The 21997-nt window shown below is 42.8% G+C and overlaps 1 protein-coding gene across 1 annotated transcript; it reads right to left on the bottom strand.

Moving 5' to 3' along the window:
• Nucleotides 1-3726: 3726 nt before the first annotated feature.
• On the bottom strand, nt 3727-21128 carry LOC113021358 (retinoic acid receptor alpha-B-like). The gene is made up of 9 exons (XM_026165983.2): nt 19978-21128; nt 10621-10775; nt 9969-10110; nt 9000-9160; nt 8721-8897; nt 8383-8587; nt 8215-8282; nt 5632-5722; nt 3727-5372 (listed from the first exon to the last, which is right to left on the bottom strand). Exons 1-9 carry the CDS (start codon nt 20174-20176, stop codon nt 5119-5121), a joined length of 1452 nt encoding a protein of 483 aa, XP_026021768.1. The 5' UTR covers nt 20177-21128; the 3' UTR covers nt 3727-5118.
• Between the last annotated feature and the right edge of the window lie 869 nt (nt 21129-21997).

The raw sequence follows: 21997 nt of genomic DNA, 5'->3' as shown, positions 1-21997 counted from the left end.
GATCACAGGGCAGACAACCACCAGTTGATCTAACATGCATATTTGTGGACAGTGGGAGGAAGCTGAAGCACCCAGATGACCTTAGATGACAGTATGGTTTGTATCCTTCTTGCTGTGAGACAACAATGTTAACCACCCAGATAGCAAAACAAGAAAATGTTGGAGTTTTTTTTGGACAGTTACTTGCTTTTTAACGATTAAACCAGTAGTTTTGTGGAGGGTTGCTGCCCCCAATCAGAAACCATCACTAAATTAAAGTAAACTTTAGCACTAAAGGCATTAGAAAAATGATCCATACCTTTGTTACCTCTACTATACAGGGAGTGCAGAATTATTAGGCAAATGAGTATTTTGTCCACATCATCCTCTTCATGCATGTTGTCTTACTCCAAGCTGTATAGGCTCGAAAGCCTACTACCAATTAAGCATATTAGGTGATGTGCATCTCTGTAATGAGAAGGGGTGTGGTCTAATGACATCAACACCCTATATCAGGTGTGCATAATTATTAGGCAACTTCCTTTCCTTTGGCAAAATGGGTCAAAAGAAGGACTTGACAGGCTCAGAAAAGTCAAAAATAGTGAGATATCTTGCAGAGGGATGCAGCAGTCTCAAAATTGCAAAGCTTCTGAAGCGTGATCATCGAACAATCAGGCGTTTCATTCAAAATAGTCAACAGGGTCGCAAGAAGCGTGTGGAAAAACCAAGGCGCAAAATAACTGCCCATGAACTGAGAAAAGTCAAGCGTGCAGCTGCCAAGATGCCACTTGCCACCAGTTTGGCCATATTTCAGAGCTGCAACATCACTGGAGGGCCCAAAAGCACAAGGTGTGCAATACTCAGAGACATGGCCAAGGTAAGAAAGGCTGAAAGATGACCACCACTGAACAAGACACACAAGCTGAAACGTCAAGACTGGGCCAAGAAATATCTCAAGACTGATTTTTCTAAGGTTTTATGGACTGATGAAATGAGAGTGAGTCTTGATGGGCCAGATGGATGGGCCCGTGGCTGGATTGGTAAAGGGCAGAGAGCTCCAGTCCCACTCAGACGCCAGCAAGGTGGAGATGGAGTACTGGTTTGGGCTGGTATCATCAAAGATGAGCTTGTGGGGCCTTTTCGGGTTGAGGATGGAGTCAAGCTCAACTCCCAGTCCTACTGCCAGTTTCTGGAAGACACCTTCTTCAAGCAGTGGTACAGGAAGAAGTCTGCATCCTTCAAGAAAAACATGATTTTCATGCAGGACAATGCTCCATCACACGCGTCCAAGTACTCCACAGCGTGGCTGGCAAGAAAGGGTATAAAAGAAGAAAAACTAATGACATGGCCACCTTGTTCACCTGATCTGAACCCCATTGAGAACCTGTGGTCCATCATCAAATGTGAGATTTACAAGGAGGGAAAACAGTACACCTCTCTGAACAGTGTCTGGGAGGCTGTGGTTGCTGCTGCACGCAATGTTGATGGTGAACAGATCAAAACACTGACAGAATCCATGGATGGCAGGCTTTTGAGTGTCCTTGCAAAGAAAGGTGGCTATATTGGTCGCTGATTTGTTTTTGTTTTGTTTTTGAATGTCAGAAATGTATATTTGTGAATGTGGAGATGTTATATTGGTGTCACTGGTAAAAATAAATAATTGAAATGGGTATATATTTGTTTTTTGTTAAGTTGCCTAATAATTATGCACAGTAATAGTCACCTGCACACACAGATATCCCCCTAAAATAGCTAAAACTAAAAACAAACTAAAAATTACTTCCACAAACATTCAGCTTTGATATTAATGAGTTTTTTGGGTTCATTGAGAACATGGTTGTTGTTCAATAATAAAATTATTCCTCAAAAATACAACTTGCCTAATAATTCTGCACTCCCTGTAACTCAGGATTGCCCAGTTTCGCTCTTTTTTTGATTGAAGATGGTTCAAAACCCCGCTGTGTGGTACAAAGAAAAACACACCCCTCCCATTTAAGCTCAATTGCACTGGCTGCCTGTGAAATTTCGATTGAATTCAAAATTATATAATTTGTTTATAGACCTCCTCTATGGTTCAGCTATACAATTTATCACAATTTTTAAACTACAGATTTTTGCCTCAGGGAACTCAGACCATCCTCGTAGCATCTTCTAACAGTTTCCCATTCTCACCTAAAAGATAAAGGCACCTTGTCCTTTGCTGTTATTGCCCCCAGGGTCTAGAATTGACTGCAACACCACAATAAAAACTTGTCAAACAACTGAGAAATAGCTTTATAAAGACCCGTTACCTGTTTTCACTTGCTTTTATTCACATCTGAGGCTTCATGGTTTTGTTACGTCTACTGTGAACATTTGTCTTATTAATTTCTTACTAGTAGAGATGAGAATTGAGAACTAGTTCTTGTAGAGAACCGGTTCTCTTGTGACTGTTGTGGTCTGAAATTGGGTTTTTGTAGACCTGCAATGTAAATGTGTTTACTTTGGAAGCACTTTTGGTCATCTCCTATTATTATATTGTGCTACATAAATAAAACTGACTTAAATTGACATTTTTATTTATACTGGCTATATAATGGCGCTAAAAAGAAACATTAAAAGTCAGAAAACCTGAAAACGTTTAGATAGGCGCTCTGATGAAATGCTGCCCCCTTCTGTTAAAATTGACTGATGTTTTTTATTTTTATTTTAAAAAACCTCTGAATTTAATCTTGACAGATATACCAATTTCCTATCCTCTTTTTCTAAAATATTTATTAATACCAATATAAGTTTTTAAATTGTGCCTCAGACAAAGTTCAGACATGAACACGACACGACTCCATGTTGCTTATAAATTATTTATTATGTTGAGATTTATTTTATTTTATTTATTTAAAGAAGCAGTGATGTTATTTGGTCTAATAAATTTCACACTCGAGTTGTGGCCAGTCTTTATCTTGCAAGCTCGGGTCCTCTACCAGAGGCTTGGGAGGGTCCTGCACAGTATCTTGGCTGTTCCCAGGACTGCACTCTTGGTAAATGGTAAATGGACTGATTCTTATAGCGCTTTTCTTCTCTCCCAGAGTACTCAAAGAGCTCTATACAACATGCCACATTCACACGCACTCATAAACTCAAGTACAACTAATAAACATTCACACTCCGATGAACGCATCGGAGGGTAATTTGGGGTTAATATCTTGCCCAAAGACATTTGGCATGCAGACTGGGGAAGCCAGGAATCAAACCACCAACCTTCCAGTAGCTGATCTGCTCTACTGCCTGAGCCACAGCCTGAGCTCTTCTGGACAGAGATCTCAGATGTTGTTCCTGCAATATGCTGGAGCCACTCGCCCAGTTTTGGAGGTCACTGCCCTGAGTGCTCCAATTGCACTGGGACCACTGTTGCCTTCACATCTTCTTGAGCTCCTCTTTTGGCCCTTGGTATTTCTCCAGCTTCATGTTCCTTCTTCCTGATGTTGCTATCACTTGGTATAGCTACATCTATCAATACAGCTTCCTCTGCTTATCCATCACTACTGTCAGGTTGGTTAGCCATCACCAGTTTGCCTGTCTGTATCTCTAAGTCCCACAGTATCTTAGCTTCATCATTCTTGACCATCCTAGGGGGCGGCGCCCATTTTGACCTGAGGACTTTCAGGCCAAACTAAGCACAGTGTATGCTATGCCTGCCACTTGGTTATAGCGTTGCATCTACACCCTGCCTGCTAGCATTTTGCACCACAAAAACACATATTTTCACAATTTATAAGAGAGTGACGCTTCTTTATTGAACGCTCTGTATGTGAGACTTTCCAGTGTTGCCTCACCAGACAGTAAAGGGGACAACACTGAAATAGAGATGAATTGTACCTGACAGCAGGGAAGTTGTAGTGAGGCAGTAACACTGTGTAAACAGACGGTGACATCAAGAGGTGCACACAATAAAAAACAACTGAGCAAAAAGCAGTGAGGGAGCCGGGCACTGATAGACAAAAACATGTTTCTACTGCAGTGGCCTCTACAGAACAAATGGTATTTTCTTTTGATGGCATACAAACCAGGAGCGCCTGAGTTAATGTTTAAACCCACTGTAGGGTGTCTTCCTCTCTCGTGCTCACATTTTTTAGAATTATTACCAACATAACACAGTCTTGCCGGGGGCGGGGCCACTGGGGGGGGCAGCAAATTTTACAGAGTGGCCAGTGCCCTCCCTACATACATGGAACATTTGTTTGGCAGCTTTTTGTATAGCATATTTCCACGTGCTGAAGCTGCAGTTAGGGGGAATTCTGCAGTGGCAAACATGGTGTTCGAAGCAGAACTTCCCAGGGGAAAAACTAAATTAAATTAAAGCTTTATTTTGTCATAAAGATGGTAACCCTCTTAAACAGTTAATCTGACTGGTGATTCTGTACATACGGTGACCACTGAAAATGAATTCAGTTGTAACAATACTTCAAGGGCACCACTGCAGCCTCAAAACACAGCTTGAACATTTAGATGTTCGTGATGTCACTGATGACACGTCTATCAACTCTGCTTTGGTTGATAATGTCCACCAACGGGGAAGACAGGTTATTATTATATAAAACTAATTTCATGTGTTTCACAGTTTGTTGAAGCTACTTTAATTTGCTGGACTTGAATCTGAAAATAATCCAAAGTTGATGATGATGATCTACAAAGTCTCCAAGATTTTTATTTATCCTTGTGAGCGGTAAGAAGAGAGGAGGTGAAGTGTATTTGTGTTGGTGAGGTGAAGGCTGGTTAGCTGTGCTGGGAAAAATACAGTATTTACATATGTACAGTTAGGAAAATAACCTCTTGTATCAGCCTGTCTCAGTCTCAGCTTCTTCTTTTTTCACAGCCTTTGATATATACACTATATTACACACAATAAATCTCCCAACTATACAGCACGTGACTTTTTGCACTGAAGGAAATCTGATTCACGAGGAATTCTGTTCGGTCTGTCCATGTCATCAGCTTTTTATACATCATTAAAAAGAAATGTGTTGGCTTTTTTGCATTTAACATCAAGAACCATGATTTGTCAACACAAGCAGTCCAAGCAGGTCACCAACAACCCAGAAAGTTCCTGGAGCAAGATGCTCTGCTCAAGTTCCTCTACTGCTGTTTGCAGATTGTGGAGCCTCAGGTGGAGGGAGGGGAAGGAGAGGAGGGGGAGCGGGGAACGGGGCTCGGGCTGGGAAAATGGACCGGTTTGTGCATCGGACTCGAACGGCAGCTTCCCGGTTCTTCTTCCACCTCCCTCCTGGCTCCTCCTCTTCCTTTTCCTCCCCCTGCTCCGTGCCCCTCCAGTCCCTCAGAGTTCTCCAGCATCTCCTGGATGAGAGGAGGCATGGAGCCAGGGATCTCCATTTTCAGTGTGATCACTCGCTCTGCTCCTAAGAGAAAGCGTTTCAGAGAGAAGGTCAGCATAACGGCCTTGGTGGAATAAAACATCACAGGAGGAATGAATTCTTAAACTTTAAAATTCATTTACTTTTCATTTAGATATTAATGAAGGATAATGCACTGCTGGGAAACCACCATTACATTTTAGATAAGAAAGATCATGAGTCCAGCTGTAGCTCTAACAATGTTTGTTTCAAACACAAGAGGTTAGTATTTGCCAGTTAATGTGTGTGTGTGTAAATGTGTTACCTTTAACACTGATGCTCCTGAGGTCAGTAATCTTCATCAGTATCTTGGGGAACATGCAGGGTTTGTCAGGCCGCCTCCTCCTCACATAGAGCTACAGACACAGGTGATGAACATTTTAGGAAGAGGTGTTATCATCCACGATAATACCCATGTACAGTGCTCCCTCGTTTATCGCGGGAGTTACGTTCTAAAAATAAATCCGTGACGTAGTCAGCTTTATTTCTTACAATTATTATAGATGTTGTAAGGCTGTAAAACTCCTCACACTTTCACACTTTTCTCTCTTGTTTAACACTCAAACCTTCGTAGAAAAATAAGCCCAGTATTATAGAATGAAACCAAACCCGCAGGTGCCTTTGATGGTGCAAAATGTTTAGTTGACATTGCTGTTTTGGTTTTTTTTTTTGGGGGGGGGGGGACGACTTACAAACATACAGCGCAGGACTTCAATGCTAGCAATCAAAGATTTATGTACATTTGACAAGCTGAACACATTCTGTACTGGACAGGAGACACAGCACGAGATTGATTGACAATGGTCTGCAGCCAATCAGGACGCAGAACACAATGTGCTGTTAAAAAAAAGAAAAAAAGAAAAAAAAAAGAAAAGCAAAATGGCGCAAAAAAATCAGCGAAACAGCGAGGCCGCAAAAGGTGAACCGCGTTGTAGCGAGGGACCACTCTACACGTTTTTAGTGACTTTCCATGGAAAACACATTTTAGCTCTATTTGTGCTTACTTAAAAGCCCTTCGTTTAGCTTTACTGCTGATGCCTGCAGACTCCAAGTATCAAGAAAATGTTTTTCAGTATTTTGTGTTGTCGAAATATTCTTCAAATACTGAGACATGATTTTGAGGCTATATCACCACGTTTAGTAGGAACAATTGAATGAAACTCATACACGCTGTAACACACTGATGTATTTACACACAACCAATTAACCGTAATGCCCCATAACCCAGGACGGCGAACCAATGTGCACATCAGGATAGGCCCGGTCTCTGATTGATGGGGTTAATGTTGCATCTTTACTTTCACTGGTAACTGTTGTGGTGATTCGGTGCAATAGAAACACAGCTGAACTGAATTGAAATGAAGTGAACTGAATATAAGCAGCATCTCAACATTTTCTTTGATATTCCAACAGGAGCTGCTTGAATGATGCCGGTCAGAGCACTCCTGAGATTAGTGTTTAAGAATGTGCATCAGCAGTTAACCATCAACTGTTTTCTAATCAGCACTGATGTACGCTAAAACTCTCCAAACACAAATAAACAGCTTTAACCAAAGAAATGCAAAGAGCAGTTTACACTACGGACAAACCAAGAAAGAAGCACCAAGTCTTCATGGAGTAAAATATTCATGCACAGATGGAATAAGTATTTAAATTAGAGCTGGGCGATAGAACGATAACGATATGTATTGCGAAATAACTTTTTCTCGATAGAAAAGTTAAACTATTGTGATAGGCCTCATCTCTCTTGTTCTCTTAAAAAAAAAAAAAGAAGAAGAAGAACAGCCAATCCAAATTAACGAACCAGAGCCGAACCAATCACAGCCGCAACGTCACGTCACGTGACTTGTTACGTACAGCACAAGTGCCAAGCCGCACATGTGTATTTGTTTGGGAAGCAGCCAGCCGCCGTGCCGCCCGGGTAATGGAGGAAATGAGTGTGCCGACTAGAAAAATCAACCGAGAGCGTGACCGAAGGTTACCGAAGAGAAAACAGATGATGGTTCCAACGCCGGAGAGATTGTCGAACGGAAGAGCCACAGAAGTTCCGTAGTGTGAAGGTATTTCGGCTATTTCAAGTCTGACAACAAACAGAGTAGCGCGCACTGTAAATGTGCCGAAAGCAAGTCTGGAAATACAATAAAGCGGTGCAGCTCAATCTCTGAATGGAAGCGCTAATTCGTCATTCGGCTTTTGTCAGACTAAAGTAACTGTAACTGAAATAATATTTAAATAAAAACAAGCTGCTGATTATTTCACATTTTACTTGTGAGCAACAGCACATTTAAATCTTACAAATATAGTTATTTGGCTTATATCGTGATAGATATCGTTATCGCCTGAAATGAAAAAAACATATCGTGATATGAAAAAATCTCATATCGCCCAGCTCTAATTTAAATAAATGGAAAGAATGTTATTTAGGGTTATACAGTAGCATTGAAGTAACTGATTACTTGACTACAACAAGTAAAATTCAGGATTCCTCTCTTGCTCTTCATGACCAATCATTGTTCTCCACTGAAACTAGTTCAACACACGTGGGCAGCTACTAATCTCTATCCTGTCAGCTGAACACACTCTCTCTCTCTCCCTCCTCCTCCATCAGTGCGCATCAGTGAGTCACACCGCCGCGTGAAGTGGCGTGTGTCCTGATTAACATGAACATGAGCGCCAAATGTCACTTTATTAAGATAACTCCTTTTAAAGCTTTGTGCCTTCAGTAAAGACACACTGTGCTTAGAGCGCAGAAACACAGATACGCACATCTGTTCAACTGCACACGTTAGTTTTGTACAGCAAAGTTTATGCTCAAGAATGGAAGTCGAGTAATAACTTAAAGTCTAACCTTCAAAGCTTCGAGCATCGGCTCCTGAAGAATATCCACCTTCTCTGATTCCTCCAGATCCTGACGATCTGTGAAAAACAAATAACAAACACAAAGCATCGCTTCAGTGTCAGTATGTCTCCTTTGTCTTTCCTTTCACTCATGCTGCTGCGACACACAGTGCAGTACCTCCACAGAGCAGGCAGATGGCACTGAGTAACCCTGTTTCTGCATCGTCCATTTCCAGCGGGAGCAGCTGGTTGGCAAAGGCGAACACCAGGTCTGTGAGCGGTCCGAACCCGGCGTTGTGCATCTGAGTACGATTGAGGGTGAGGCCGTCGGAGAAGGTCATGGTGTCCTTCTCTGGAGTGTAGCGGGTGCAGATCCTCAGAATCTAGGAAAAGGATTCATTATCTGTTTAGTAACTCTTTGTTATAACGGAGGCCGACGTGTCAGAGGCGTTCAGTTTCCATCCGCGACGTCTGTTTGTGAGAAATTGTTTATTGCAGCTTGCAGGAAATCCTCACCAGTATGTCGAGGCATGCGGCTTTGAGCAGCGTGATCTGATCAGCGATGGTTAGGGTGGTGAAACCTGGGAGCTGCTTAGCAAACTCCACTGTCTTAATAATGCATTTGGTAGACAGTTCGCTGAACTTGTCCCAGAGACTCACATCCAGAGCCACGCGCTGCTCCGAGCTGTTGCTCTGCAGGATAGAAGAGAAACCAAAGGCCGATTGAATAAAAATCAGTTTTTGACCTTCAGTTTTTGAACTCACATACGCTCGTCTGTGTGTGTGTGTGAGTACCGTGGTGTATTTTCCCAGCTGACAGAGGGAGGGGAATGTATCCTGATGGGCCCGGCGAACTCGTTCGATCATCTGCTCCATGTCTGCTGACAGGACGTAGAGCTCTGTGTCGGGCTGCTTCTTCTCTTCCTTCTTCTTCTTTGTTCGGTCATTTCGCACCACTTGGAATGGAAATGAAGATGAGAGGATTTAGCTGAGAACATTCATCCCCATGAAGAATCTGCAATCCACCGTAAGACGTCGGACACCTGAAATACTTCCCCGTTTAATATGCAGCCACTTCACTTAGCACATGGACTGGAAACAACTAGCCTGGAGACTGTTTCACGAATTAGCCCTAAAAGTCCAAAATTATTAAGTTTCTTTTTATTTGCAGATTGACTCAACACTAAACGGGGGTTCATGTCTCAAACTGCTGCTTACAGTTAACACCACTCTCTTTTTTCACAGGAAGCAAAATCTGCCAAACAGCATCTGTTCCAGACCAGGGTAAGGGAAAGTTTTCCTCTTCATGAAATAAATGAGTATAATCACATCTACTACATTCATACTGACTTGATTCTTGGTTCACACGCTGTGCATTATGAAATGATATGAAAAAGCAGCCAGCATAGACATGCAGGAGCACTAAAGCTTTCAGGGCCATGTGTTAACTAGGAACGACCACCAGAGGGAGACAAACAACAAGGTTAGAATACAGCACTGAGGCCCAGAAGTCAGGAAAAGTCTTTCCCCATAAACACATATACACCCCCTGTAAGTGCTTCCTATCTAATATTCACATAAGTCTGAAATGCAGGGATTGAAGCACCGACCTTCTGATTAGTAGCCGACCAACTCTACCTCCTGAGCCACAGCCACCCCAAAGAGTAAAACTGCAAGACCTCTAAGCAACTTAAAGCATTTGCCTGCTTAAGAAGCTGCCTTTCTTCCACACACCCACAAAAATCAACCTGCGCCCGTACTCACGCTCTTTAGACATGCCCACATCCAGGCACTTCTGTAGTCGACATGACTGACACCGGTTCCTCGTCACTTTGTTGATGACACAGACTTTGTCCCGGTGGCACGTGTACACCATGTTCTTCTGGATGCTCCTCCGAAAGAAACCCTGACAGAGAGAAACAGATGTTGAGAAAAAGGGTAACAGAAAGCGCTGTGAGCGTGTGCAGGAGCTGGAACTGGAATGAAAACTGCAGAATTATTTCAACTGTAACAAGTGTAATCCTGAAGTGACTCATTCAGCTGATGGGCTGCTGGGCGGAGGTCTAACAGAACATGAGTCTGACCACAAGCACATCAAAGCACACACACACACACACACACACACACACACACACACACACACACACACACACACACACACACACACACACAGCAATATCAAAGCAGACACTAATTGCACAGACAGATCCTTTGTGTGTCTCTACAGGATTAGATGAAGCATAAAGGTCGTGACCTCTTTGCTGACACTTTCTGCAAATACTCCGAAGTCTCTTGCTCTATACGCTGCCATTTAAGTCGGCTTTCAAACTGTAGATGAAGTTTTATGGTCCAGAAGGAGCACTGTGGCTTAGTGTGCATGTTTTCCAAACTCAAGTGCTTATGTTTCGCTGCCTACCTTGCAGCCTTCGCAGGCGCTGACTCCATAATGGTATCCTGATGATTTGTCCTGGCAGACAAAGCAGGGTTTGTAGATACGAGGTGGTGGAGGAGGTGAGGGAGGACTGGGGACAAGCAGGTCCTCCCCTGAGCTCGTGCTCTCGGTCTCTATGGCTGCAAAAGAGATTTACATGCAATCAGGCTACAATTTACAAAGAGCAAATAATCCTCATTTATGTCATCCTGGAGCTCTGCCTGTCTGAAAGGAGACTTTTCTTTAACCTTCAAGTGACTGAGTGGAGTCGTTTATGACACACATGTATTTATTAGTGCCGATGTGGCCTTTTTTGGACTGATTCTTATTCTTATATAGTGCTTTTCTACTCTCCTGGAGGACTCAAAGCGCTGTATACAACACGCCTCATTCACCTATACACACAAGCACTCTATGCTTTGTCAGTGCTTTAGCTAACATACACATTCATACGCATTCATACTCTGATGTATGCATCAGAGAGCAAGTGGGGGTTAGTATCTTGCTCAAGGATATTTGGCATGGAGACTGAGGGAGCCAGGAATCAAACCACCTTCTGATCTGCAGATGACCTGCTCTACCTCCTGAGCTACAGCCACCCCGTCCATCATCCATCAGTGTTTTTCATCCAATGTTCCTTGTCTGGGTTCAGATCACAGGGGTACCAGTCTCAGCTGAGCAGCCCAAACTTCCCTCTCCTTGGTCACGTCTTCCAGCTCATCCAGGGCTGGGGGCACACTGAGTTGTTCCCAAACTGGCCAACATATATACTCCCTCCTGGGTCTGATCCGGGACCTCCTCCCAGTAGGTTTTGCTCGGAACACCTCGCCTACAAGGTGTCCAAAAGGCATCCTAGTCAGACGCCTAATTCAACTCAACCAGCTTCCTCTCGAATGACCGAGCTCCTCACGCTATCTCTAAGAGCACAGCCACCCTTTGAAGGAAACTTCTCGTTCTTTTGGGGATTCCCCAGAGCTCAGGCTAAAAACTACTCACCTGGGATAGTAACTCATCCCTCACCTGGTTCCTTTTTGGACACTCAAAAATACATCGTCAAGTACAATCAGGCTATGAAAGCAAGTGAGGAGGAGATATCACTGGAGTACTCGCTAGTCATACTCTACCTGTGGATGGAAATTACTGATGCAGTGTTAAAGGAGGGCTTAAAGGTACAAAATAATATTTTATTTCAATGCGACAACATTGTGCATGCCCTGAACAGTTACAGGGATAAGTTCCCTCAGTTACTGGCTATCACTGTAGTCTTGCACTGTAATGCTGTTGCTGCCACAACAGCAGCTGCTGCAATCACAGAAAACGTTTTGAGGTACATTCCTCACCCCTAAATGTGAGATAGTGAAAGGCCATGGGTATCTGGTTGGTGTGGGCAAACAAATAACGGAAAAAACAAAACAAACTAATATGGATATTTATTATAATTTATATTTAAGGGAACTTCTGAGATGATGTTAGCCGAGCAAACTCACAGTAATCAGCTCAACCATCCAACACCGGACACACTTGGCCCGACAAAGCTGGATCACATCAGCCTGCTGATCAGAGTTGCTGTGTGTTAGCACTAAGTGCTGCTCTGCTCCTGAGTCTCTGTCAAAGCTGACGCCTTGTTTTGTTCAAAGGTAAACTTCAACGGTGATTTACTTTGGAGGTCTCGGCCCTTCAGATTAACAAACCCTACTCCCTCTCCCACTTTGCCTCCTCTGACCTAACACATTCTCTCTCTCTCTCTCGCACACACACACACACACACACACACACACACACACACACACACACACACACACACACACACACACACACACACACACACACACACACACGTCTACCCTCCCCCTTTAGTAGCCATACCAGACATTCCTCTATGGAGGAGATTCAACTCCCCTCTACTCTGCTGTGCTTCTGTTTACACAGAGAGAAACGCAGAGATCCTCCTCCTCTGCCGCATCATACCATTCCTCCATCTTCTCCTCACTTCATCTTTCCTCTATTTGCCTTTGCTCTCTTCTCACTGACACTCTAGCCATGCATTCCCTGAAGCACCGTCTGACCTCTTTTAAACTTCTCACTCAGACCCGCCTCTCGCCATGCGTTCCCTCCCCTCTGCTTACCAAGTGCCTCTTTCTCTGTTTTCATCTTTGTGTTTGTTAATCTCTTCCTATTGCTTTCCACTTCTGCTTCAGTGTGTCGGACATGACGGCCACAGGCAGCAGTGTGTCCACGCACACACACACACACGCACACACACACACACACACACGCGCACACACGCACACACACTGCAGCGCTGGAGCTGTGGCTCCAAACGAGGGCAAAGGTCTTTACTGTATAAGCGAGTAAGAGGGCATCTCCAAAGACGGGTCTCCAACTTGATTTAGGAACAGATGCTAGTGTTTTGATCAATTTTGAGCACATCTACAGTTATTCATTTGAAATAATTCTACAAAAAAGCAAACAAACAATAAGACAAAGATTTAAGTAAACAGATCTTTTTATGTCACAGTGTTTTGGGGGGTTGGATTTAAATTTAAAAAATAAATTTATTAAACATATTAAAGACTTTTAATTTCCTGAAATCAAAACTTTAGGAATTTTGGAACCAACAACTGGAGACAGCTGCTGTAAATGTTGGGCCAAGTTTCTCAAGAAGGGAAACTTCAGCATCTGGTGACCTCCATGGTTCCTGTCTTCACACACTTACTGACCGCAGAGGATTTTTAGCTCATTTTTGCAAAGAATAATCCCAATAATTACAACTAATCACAGTTTTTCCAGTCCTTTTAAGCCTGTGACTACAGGAGGCTTATAAAAAAGCTGAGAGGAAACTTGGACACAGTACCTTCAGTGAGGTAATCACTGCGTCATTTTGCCACCCATGTGCAAAAACTCAAGAGAACTCTTTCTAAAGACCCGATTGTATCAAACACTCTCAAGTTACTCTATAAAGAGGAGTGAAATGAGTTTTTCCTATCAGGCACATTGTTTGGGGATATGCGTGACTAGGATGGCCAGACGTGGAAAAGCTGCTGCCCTCACCCTCAGAGCTGTGGGTGCAAAGTAAGCTGTCCTAACCAGCAAACCTGCACGGCTTTGATGTAGAAAGCGAACAGCAGAATGTACATGTCACAGAGAGCTGAAGAATAACCACTCGACCAGAGAGCAACCACATTCTGCACCAGCATGTGGACTTTAACCTACATGAAGACTGCTGCTGCCAGCGTTAGCCACACACGGCAATCTGATCTGGCATCTCGCATGCAATATGTCACCAAGTGCCTCGTTTCATTTTATAAACACTTTTTCTTTTTAGGAAACTCTGCACAACTGAGTCAATGACAGGTGCAGACAGGAAAATATATAGTAGCACCTCGGCAGACAGTCCTGCTTACCATAATATTTTATTCAGTTACAACGTTTCAGCCTGTGTGACCTTCGTCAGTGTTTCATAAACACTTTAAATATGATGTATTTAATAAGAAATGTGAATAAAGGCTTAAAATGGCACTCTGATATACATACAGTGTACATTTGATTGTTTTGTTCTGTGACTTTTTAGTATCCATTCATTCAACCGATGTGAAAAATAATAAATGTTCAAATGAACTGCAAAATAGAATCAGGTGGCCCTCTCAAGTACAATCTGAAGTGAGGTTATGGCACTGTAACCACACATAGCACTACATTACAAATACTTTCATAAGTGATCATGACAGACAGACAAAAATCTTTCCATTGAGAAGCTATAAAGTACACATTTTTTTCTCTTTTACTTTTGAAATGATTCCTATAAATATGATGATTTAGTTTCCTTTAACGGTTGCTGCAAAAATAGATTGGTGGTTTCAGCTGTAGTGATTTGGGTGGAGTATCAGTATACATTTGGTTTGCTTTAAAAAGGCACAAACTAAAGTTGTACCTTTAAGGAAGAGAAAAGATCGTCTTTTAAAGCTCTATGGTCATGAGATAAGAGCTTTTGTCTCAATAAGATGAGAGGCCAGCTGGGCCGTGTGTTCGGTTTATCAGCCCTTTAGTTAGTCATCACCTCTTTTGTTTCTTATCAGGATCCTCTAGTTAAGTTTTTCCAACCTGAACCAGAACGTTAGCTTTACTGTCCCGATGCAGTACAGACGCACACAATGAAATGCTTTTCTAGCTGCACTGTGCACACATACAAAATAAAACTTTATCCAAAAGTTAGTTTAACACCTGCAGCTACCTAGTAAAGCCCATATTAATTTGAGCCTTGAGGTTTACTCAGGTCAACAAATGGTTAAACCCTTCAGAGTCTGGTGTGCTCAGCCAAACTGTGTCCTGGGGTCAGCTCACGACCAGCAGCAGCAGCATGAAATGTTAGCCAGTGCTGGGCTGAGCCGTTTCACCAATCTGATGTAAAATATTGTTAAATGGGAGCCCCAGGCAGTCATGGCATGGCGCCAGCAAGCCTCTGCTGAATAGAGAGTGTGATCTGCCAGCTTAGAGACCAGAAACACAGAGAGACGGCAACCAGGAAGTTCTTAAACTTGACTTTCATACCATCTTTATTACTTTTGAAGAATTTTCTTGGTTAGACACTAGCTCGTTTCACCTCTAATCGAGCAATATGGATGAAATTCCCCCATCATCTTGTTCCATATCACAATGATAACGAGCTGTACTGAAAAGCTCATTGCAGCTGGAATCAGCAGTGACGTGGCTTACACCAGCGGTCCCAAACCCCCGGGGCCACGGACCGGTACCGGTCTGTGAGTCGTTTGGTACCGAGCCGCGAGAGTTGAGGTTTGGGGTGAAATTCATGGTTTTCAGGGTTTTCACCATTAACTTGTGTGTCTTATTTTGAAAGAAATATTTACGTGTTACTATAGCGACCAGAGAGCATTAAGGGGCAGAGAGGAGGATGTTACTCTAAATGTTGTTAATGCTAATAAAGTTACACAATTACACAGTGAATTCGCGTTTATTATTATATTTACAAAATACAACAGTTTTTGTCTTGGTCCTGTCATTTTATTTTGTTGTATTTATCCGTCACACCTTAAAGGCCGGTGAAAATATTGTCTCACATTGTCTGACCGGTCCGTGGTGCAAAAAAGGTTGGGGACCGCTGGCTTACACGATTGTCTAACAAGTGAACGCTCCCTGGTTTGATTCCTGAATGAGAGACAAACCAAACATGCAGAACTACCTGCTGTAAGCCTGCAGCTGAAAGTACTGCACTGAATGGGATGACGATGTTCGTGTTTGGCTTATTACATTGTGTAATAATGATTAAATCAAGTTATTTCATAACTATCAACAATCCTGTAAATCCAGTATTGCCAAAAAGCAGTGACTACACAATGATGTGCTCACTCTGACCTAATAACATAACGCAACCACAAGGACAGCTTGTATTACACACACTTGCCACATTGAACTATAAAAGGCCTTATGGTTGAATTTTATGCCTAAGATTCATATTTCAAAGTTTGTTAAACTGATTTTATGCTGCATTTATTTATTTATTTATTTATTTTTTAATGTAAATAACAGACCAAAAGACAGACTGACCAATCAGAACGCTGCATTTGGCAACAAGTGCATTTGTAGCTTGCGGTACGCTCAGCGGTATTGAACATATCCCGGTCAATCGGATCTCTGACATGATCTATTTGGCTCCTCAAATGTGGCCCCAACTCTGCCAACAAGAGCTCAAACTGTCCGACTGACATCCTGAAATATGTACGGAGGCTTGCACAGTGCACTACTTTCAGGCGTAACAGCACTAACAGCTTCTTCTCTGCTGGCTCTGTGAATGAACTCTTGCTCCAATGTCTTGCACTGCAGCTGAGAGCGACAGTCGTTGTTCTGCTCTGCAGCCAATGAGCTGTGGCAGCACGTCAACCAGTTCTCCTCTTTCTGCAGATCCAGGTTAGAGTGACACAGCTCGCAGTAGTTCTCCAGAGCGGAACAAGGACTTCTGTCTCCAGCTGTAGTCCAATGTGATGAAGCTCAACTATGTCCTTCAAGAGATCCTCTGCAAGGATCCAGCTGTGGATCGCCACAACAGAAACTTAGCCCACTGAGTTGGCAGTCAACATTTTCTCAGAAAAACAAAAAATAGAAATAAATGACCATATGAAAGCTTATCTAGTTTACATTTTTAAAACTTACTCAACAGTTTGCAATGACTAAATTTCAGCAAGTGACAATCTTTCGGCATGAAATGCAATCAAGGCATTTGGAAACTATACAAGTCAAAGTTTCTACCGCCAACATTTTGGCCTCGACTGTAGTCGCAGCTCCAAAGCACTGACCTTCAGGCTTAAAAATGCAGAGTCCAAAATCAGTAGCCGTGTCCATCTTTGACATACAGTCAGTGGATATGAGCGATAATTAGCATGTTACGAATATGAAACAACAAAGTGTTTGTGTGGCTGGTTTACATTTCATTCTTTCTCATGCATCCAGTGATGAGACCAGGACATGAAGATGTGAACTGTACACCAAGATTTTGTATAGCAGAGGACTGTGTCTCAAGCAAATCAATTAATAAGTAGGTTTCCATGACTACTCTTTAACATTTGTATGATAGGATACACACCGACACACAGGAATACAAAAAACACCTTTTTTTTCTTTTCTCTTTTTTTGCACACTTCAGTTAAACTTGGCCAGCATACCCTTGCATTCCCAGACAAACTGTGAATGTGACTGTGTGTGTGTGCGCGTGTGTGTGCATCACTGCCTCCAACAGACAGAAAGAGAGGTCATCCAGTGCAGAGAAATGATGACTGGGCAGCTGACACAGGAAAGAAAGAGTTAGATAGAAGGAAGAATAAAGGGAGGGGGAGATGTAGGTCACTTCCCAATTGTCAGTGAGTCATTGCTCTGGATCACACCCAACAAACATTCAAGAAGAGGGACACACACACACACACACACACACACACACACACACACACACACACACACACACACACACACACACACACACACACACACACACACACAGCTTCTGTGTTGTTGCTGAATATGTGTGCCTGGGTCTGTGTATAGCCTTTGGCCTTTGAACTTGTTTGACACTCTTCATTCCAGTCACGCAAAGACACACACACACACACACACACACACAGGGCAACCATCCCCATCTTTACAGCCTGGATTTACGAGCGCTCCTCTCTTGTTCCTATATGCCCCCCCTCCCCTCTCACCAGCTAACCAGAGTCCACTTTGCACTTTTCCTCTTTATTGCTTTTACTCAGTTGTGCAAGCTGTGACATCACTGCAGCATCACCACAGGGTTACAGTCTGACTCTCAGGCTTAGTGCTTCAGCCATGTCACAGTGGGGTGGGGCAACACTGTCGAATCATATCAATGAAGTTATGTATTTATATATTCTCGTGTTAGTCCTGTGACACATGCGCAGCCCATCCCGAGTGAATGCGACCTTTAGCAGGCTTTAACAACCCTCCCACAACTGGGATGCACCAGTTGTGAAATTCTAGGTAAATAACAGTGTTTCAAATCAACAATTTGCATTAGTAGATACCGAGATTTTATTTCTAGTTGTTGTTGCTATTTACTTGCCAATCTGTTTCAATTACCTGACCCATTTGCGGTCAATATTCGGCCAACAGCTGATGTCTCTACAGTTTGAGTTTGTTTTTGTCCCCCTTTTTGTACCAGGGAGGAAGTGAAAGCAGCAGCGCTATTAATATCAAACATCACTGAACATTTAGCCAGTGCAAAACGGAGGTGACACAACAGATGAATACTGGCCACTGTAAATCACATCTAATTCCCTGAGATCAGTCAGCAGGGCACATAATGGCTGAAACTGATATTCTGCATACATATCATACCTCATCGAAGCATCAAAGTGTCTGGATGGTAAATTTATGCACCTTATATGGTAAGGAGCAAAGATTATTCCACAACTGAGGCCAAACAGTGCGCCATCACCTCCCCCGATTACTTCTTAAAGCAAAATTCTTATGCATACTATGTATGTGTGTGTACATATATATACACACATGTATGTATATATTATACACACATGTATATATATATATATATATATATATATATATATATATACATATACACACACACACACTGATAGCTTAGGGTGAGAGGAAGGGTACACCCTGGACAGGTCGCTGGTCTGTCACAGGGCTAACACACACAGAGACAATCATGCACACTCACATCTCATACATGTGTGGTTTTGCCATTATGCACCAAAATGACGCCGTCATCATGATACTCAAACTCAGAGGATAGTCATTATCATAAACTGGAATATTCTTTATCAGTCATTCATATCTTTACAGTTTAGACACACCGAGGTTAACTGGCTGATGGCACCATGGACGCAAATATCAACGGGCAACAACGTCACGTAATGATGTCAGTTACCATGGTTTGTCTGTTGTGTCAGATCAATGTAGCGATTTTGTGACAATGGGCTGAAAGACTTTAGATCACTAAAGACTTTTAACTTCAATAACAAAGATTTTGTCCTGGGCTGAAAAGGGAAAAAAAACAATATAATCAAAATGAACAAATAATACCAATAAAAGATGCCTATGGGCCTTAGTTGTTACCGAAAACATTAATCCCAGTTTTATTTACAATCTGCGTTTGTTTCAGTTTCAAGTGTGTGTGTCCAATAGTTCATTGGTAACTAAATAAATAAATGTACGATTATATGAACACTTTATAGAATTGTAAGTTTATAATATGGACACTTGCGACAAACCACAATTTTAATCGGTAGATTAAGCGCATTCTTAATTCATAACTCAAAGTTTGGCTTAAAAAAAATGTCTGAAAGTGGTGAAAAGGTACTGATCAAAATTAGCTAAAGCCCGAGATGACACACAGCATGTGTCAATTACAATTGAAAAAGAGGAAACGCGATGACAAAGTGAAACAGCTGGGACCAGTTTATGTCTTTATATTTTTGTCCAAACCCTCCTGACACAGAGGTGACAGCTGTGACCAAAAGCTCACAAAAGCTGTAAAGACTTTAAAGCACGTTATTAATTAAGGACACTAGCTAAGAAAAGCTAAATGGTGTAGCTGTGTCCTCACTTCTCATTCAGCAGGCTAAAAACAAACCGTGGCAGCTCGAAGAGGATGCTGGCATGTGTCCCAGCTGGCCTCAGCTAACGGATGTACTCATTCCCTTCAGCTGACAAGAATACTCCAGCATGAGCGCTGGATTATCCTGCACTCCCCTGGTACTTGTTTTAACTCATTTAAGTACTACTACAGATCTATGGCCGATGATGCAGCGCTCTGTGTAAAACTCCAACATGACAAATAATCTTTGTCTCACTCACAGTGGCTGGATCCGCTCCAGTGCCTGCCGGTCAGCAGAGACCCTCCAAAGGGGCGCTGGAGTCCTCCTACAACGGACAAGAGTCCCTTCTCCGGCCCGAGCCCCGGGGGTCTGTGGTAGTAGTCCATGCTTAGAAAAGAGCCCGTGCTTGGGCTGCTGGGGCTTGGGCTTAAACCCACAACATCCACGCTTTCGTACATCTCCGAGAGGCGGGAGTCGGGATGTGGTCTCTGTGTGGTAAATAGAGGGAGGGGGGGAGAAGATCAAAGCGTCCTGGACGGCGATGAGAGAAAGAGGAGCGGAGGGAAGGAAGAGTTCACATCTTCATAACAGACTGATAGGAGCCAGAGGAGGAGGAGGAGGATTCCCGGTGACCTTTCAGGCTTCGGACAAACGTAGTTAACAGTCAAACTTTGCCGTCTTTTGTGATGTTATTCATGTATTCTTTTGTGTCTCTTTCACAAATTAAACATCGCTACAGTCCAAATGCTACAAGTGCTAACAACCCAAGTGCCGCTGCTACCTCGAAGCCCTGAAAAGACGAAAAGACTAAAAGCCAGGGGAGAGAAACACTGTCGCTCCAGTCGCCTCTCGCACCGTCACACAGTCGTGTGTCATGTTTTACTTCATAGTGAGTGTGGGCTGCCGCCTGCGTCCGCTGATCCACAGCTCCTATTTTCTATTAGGCTAAATATATCGTGTCATACAACTTGCCCCTGAAGCCACCCAGGTGAAGTCTTTTTCACCGACATTGTGCTCCGTAATGTCACAGCCAGTACACTCTGTCCTGAAATCCACGCACGCTGTCAATGAATGTAACCAAAGCCTTAAAGTAAATCGGTCCGGTCGGTTGGTGCGTCGCTCGCTCCGGTTTAGAGAGTGCACGCATTAAAAGCAAAAATACGCAAAAAACCGAAAAAAAGCCCAGAGCCGACACATTAATTCTGCAAATGTGAGCGGTGTGGGACTTTGAAGTTGCTGCTGTATATGCAAAGAGCAGAATATCCAGAGGTGAGGAAAGCCGGAGAGATAATCCGAGGCAGTCAGGAGCGCTGCTTGTTGCTAGTAGCTGAGGTCCAGCAGCGGTACACGAGTGTCCTGTGGTAACCCCCACTCTGTACCCGACGGCCTCTCTCTCTCTCCCCCCACCCTCTCTCTCTCTCCTCTCTCTCTCGCTCTCTTTCTGGTTGGTGAGAGACACCAGCTGCGCACGAGCTCCCCCTACTTGTCATGCGCGAGCCTCCAAATAAAACCTACCTGCTTTGTTCCACCAGGAGGAGGGTATAGAGTTAAAGGAAATGATCTTAATCGTGGCTTCCCTTGCCCCCATATAAGGGCTTTCGGAGATTTGCCTGTCCCATAACAGTTTGGTAATGGAGTAAATTTAAACAGTACATTTTAATCACTGAACAATTCACTTGCAGCAGTTTGGCCCACTGCCATTCCCCAACTTCCCTTTACTAGATTATCTTAAAAGAAATGAGTGTGTGAGAAAGACCTCTTTTCTACCACTCGGTTATTCTAGCTTTGTATATTCCAATTTTTAAATTAAGTTTTATCCTTTTTTAAAAAAATTCATTTAAGTTTCAATGAGTTTCCATAATGGATTTTCTCCTTTCAGTTTAGATTTTATTATTTGAAAAAGTTTCAGTGTTTGAATCTTTTTAGTAACTTCTCTATGGAGGGCATGTATCAGAGCCAATACTTAGTTTTGAGATGCAGTTTACATTTTGTGATAGTTTAAGTTTCTACTTGCACAACATTTTCAGCTATAATATATATTTCACTTTTTATTCCAAGAGAATTGTCAGATAAACTAATGTTCTACATCCAAAGTGTATTTACTCAGGCTCAACAAATGAGGGGACAAGGAATCATGTAAGCTCCATTTTAACGGAATTCAGTATCAAGATACTGTAAAATCTGCTGTAAGTATTCAGCATAATCAAATGTTGACCAACTGCTGCACAGCAAGTAACTGAGAGGCCATTAAAGCACTATAGTAAAAATGAAAAATCATT

The sequence above is a fragment of the Astatotilapia calliptera genome, chromosome 4 (genome assembly GCF_964374335.1).
Source record: "Astatotilapia calliptera chromosome 4, fAstCal68.1, whole genome shotgun sequence".
NCBI classification, from domain to species: domain Eukaryota; kingdom Metazoa; phylum Chordata; class Actinopteri; order Cichliformes; family Cichlidae; genus Astatotilapia; species Astatotilapia calliptera.
This window is presented reverse-complemented; position numbering and strand designations above follow the sequence as displayed.

Coding starts and splice junctions, on each gene's coding strand:
- LOC113021358 (XM_026165983.2), bottom strand. CDS start 20,176: ATGTACGAAAGCGTGGATGTTGTGGGTTTAAGCCCAAGCCCCAGCAGC. Junction 8,898..8,999: donor AGCTGGGAAAATACACCACG/GTACTCACACAC, acceptor TCTATCCTGCAG/AGCAACAGCTCGGAGCAGCG. Junction 8,283..8,382: donor CATCTGCCTGCTCTGTGGAG/GTACTGCACTGT, acceptor TGTTTTTCACAG/ATCGTCAGGATCTGGAGGAA.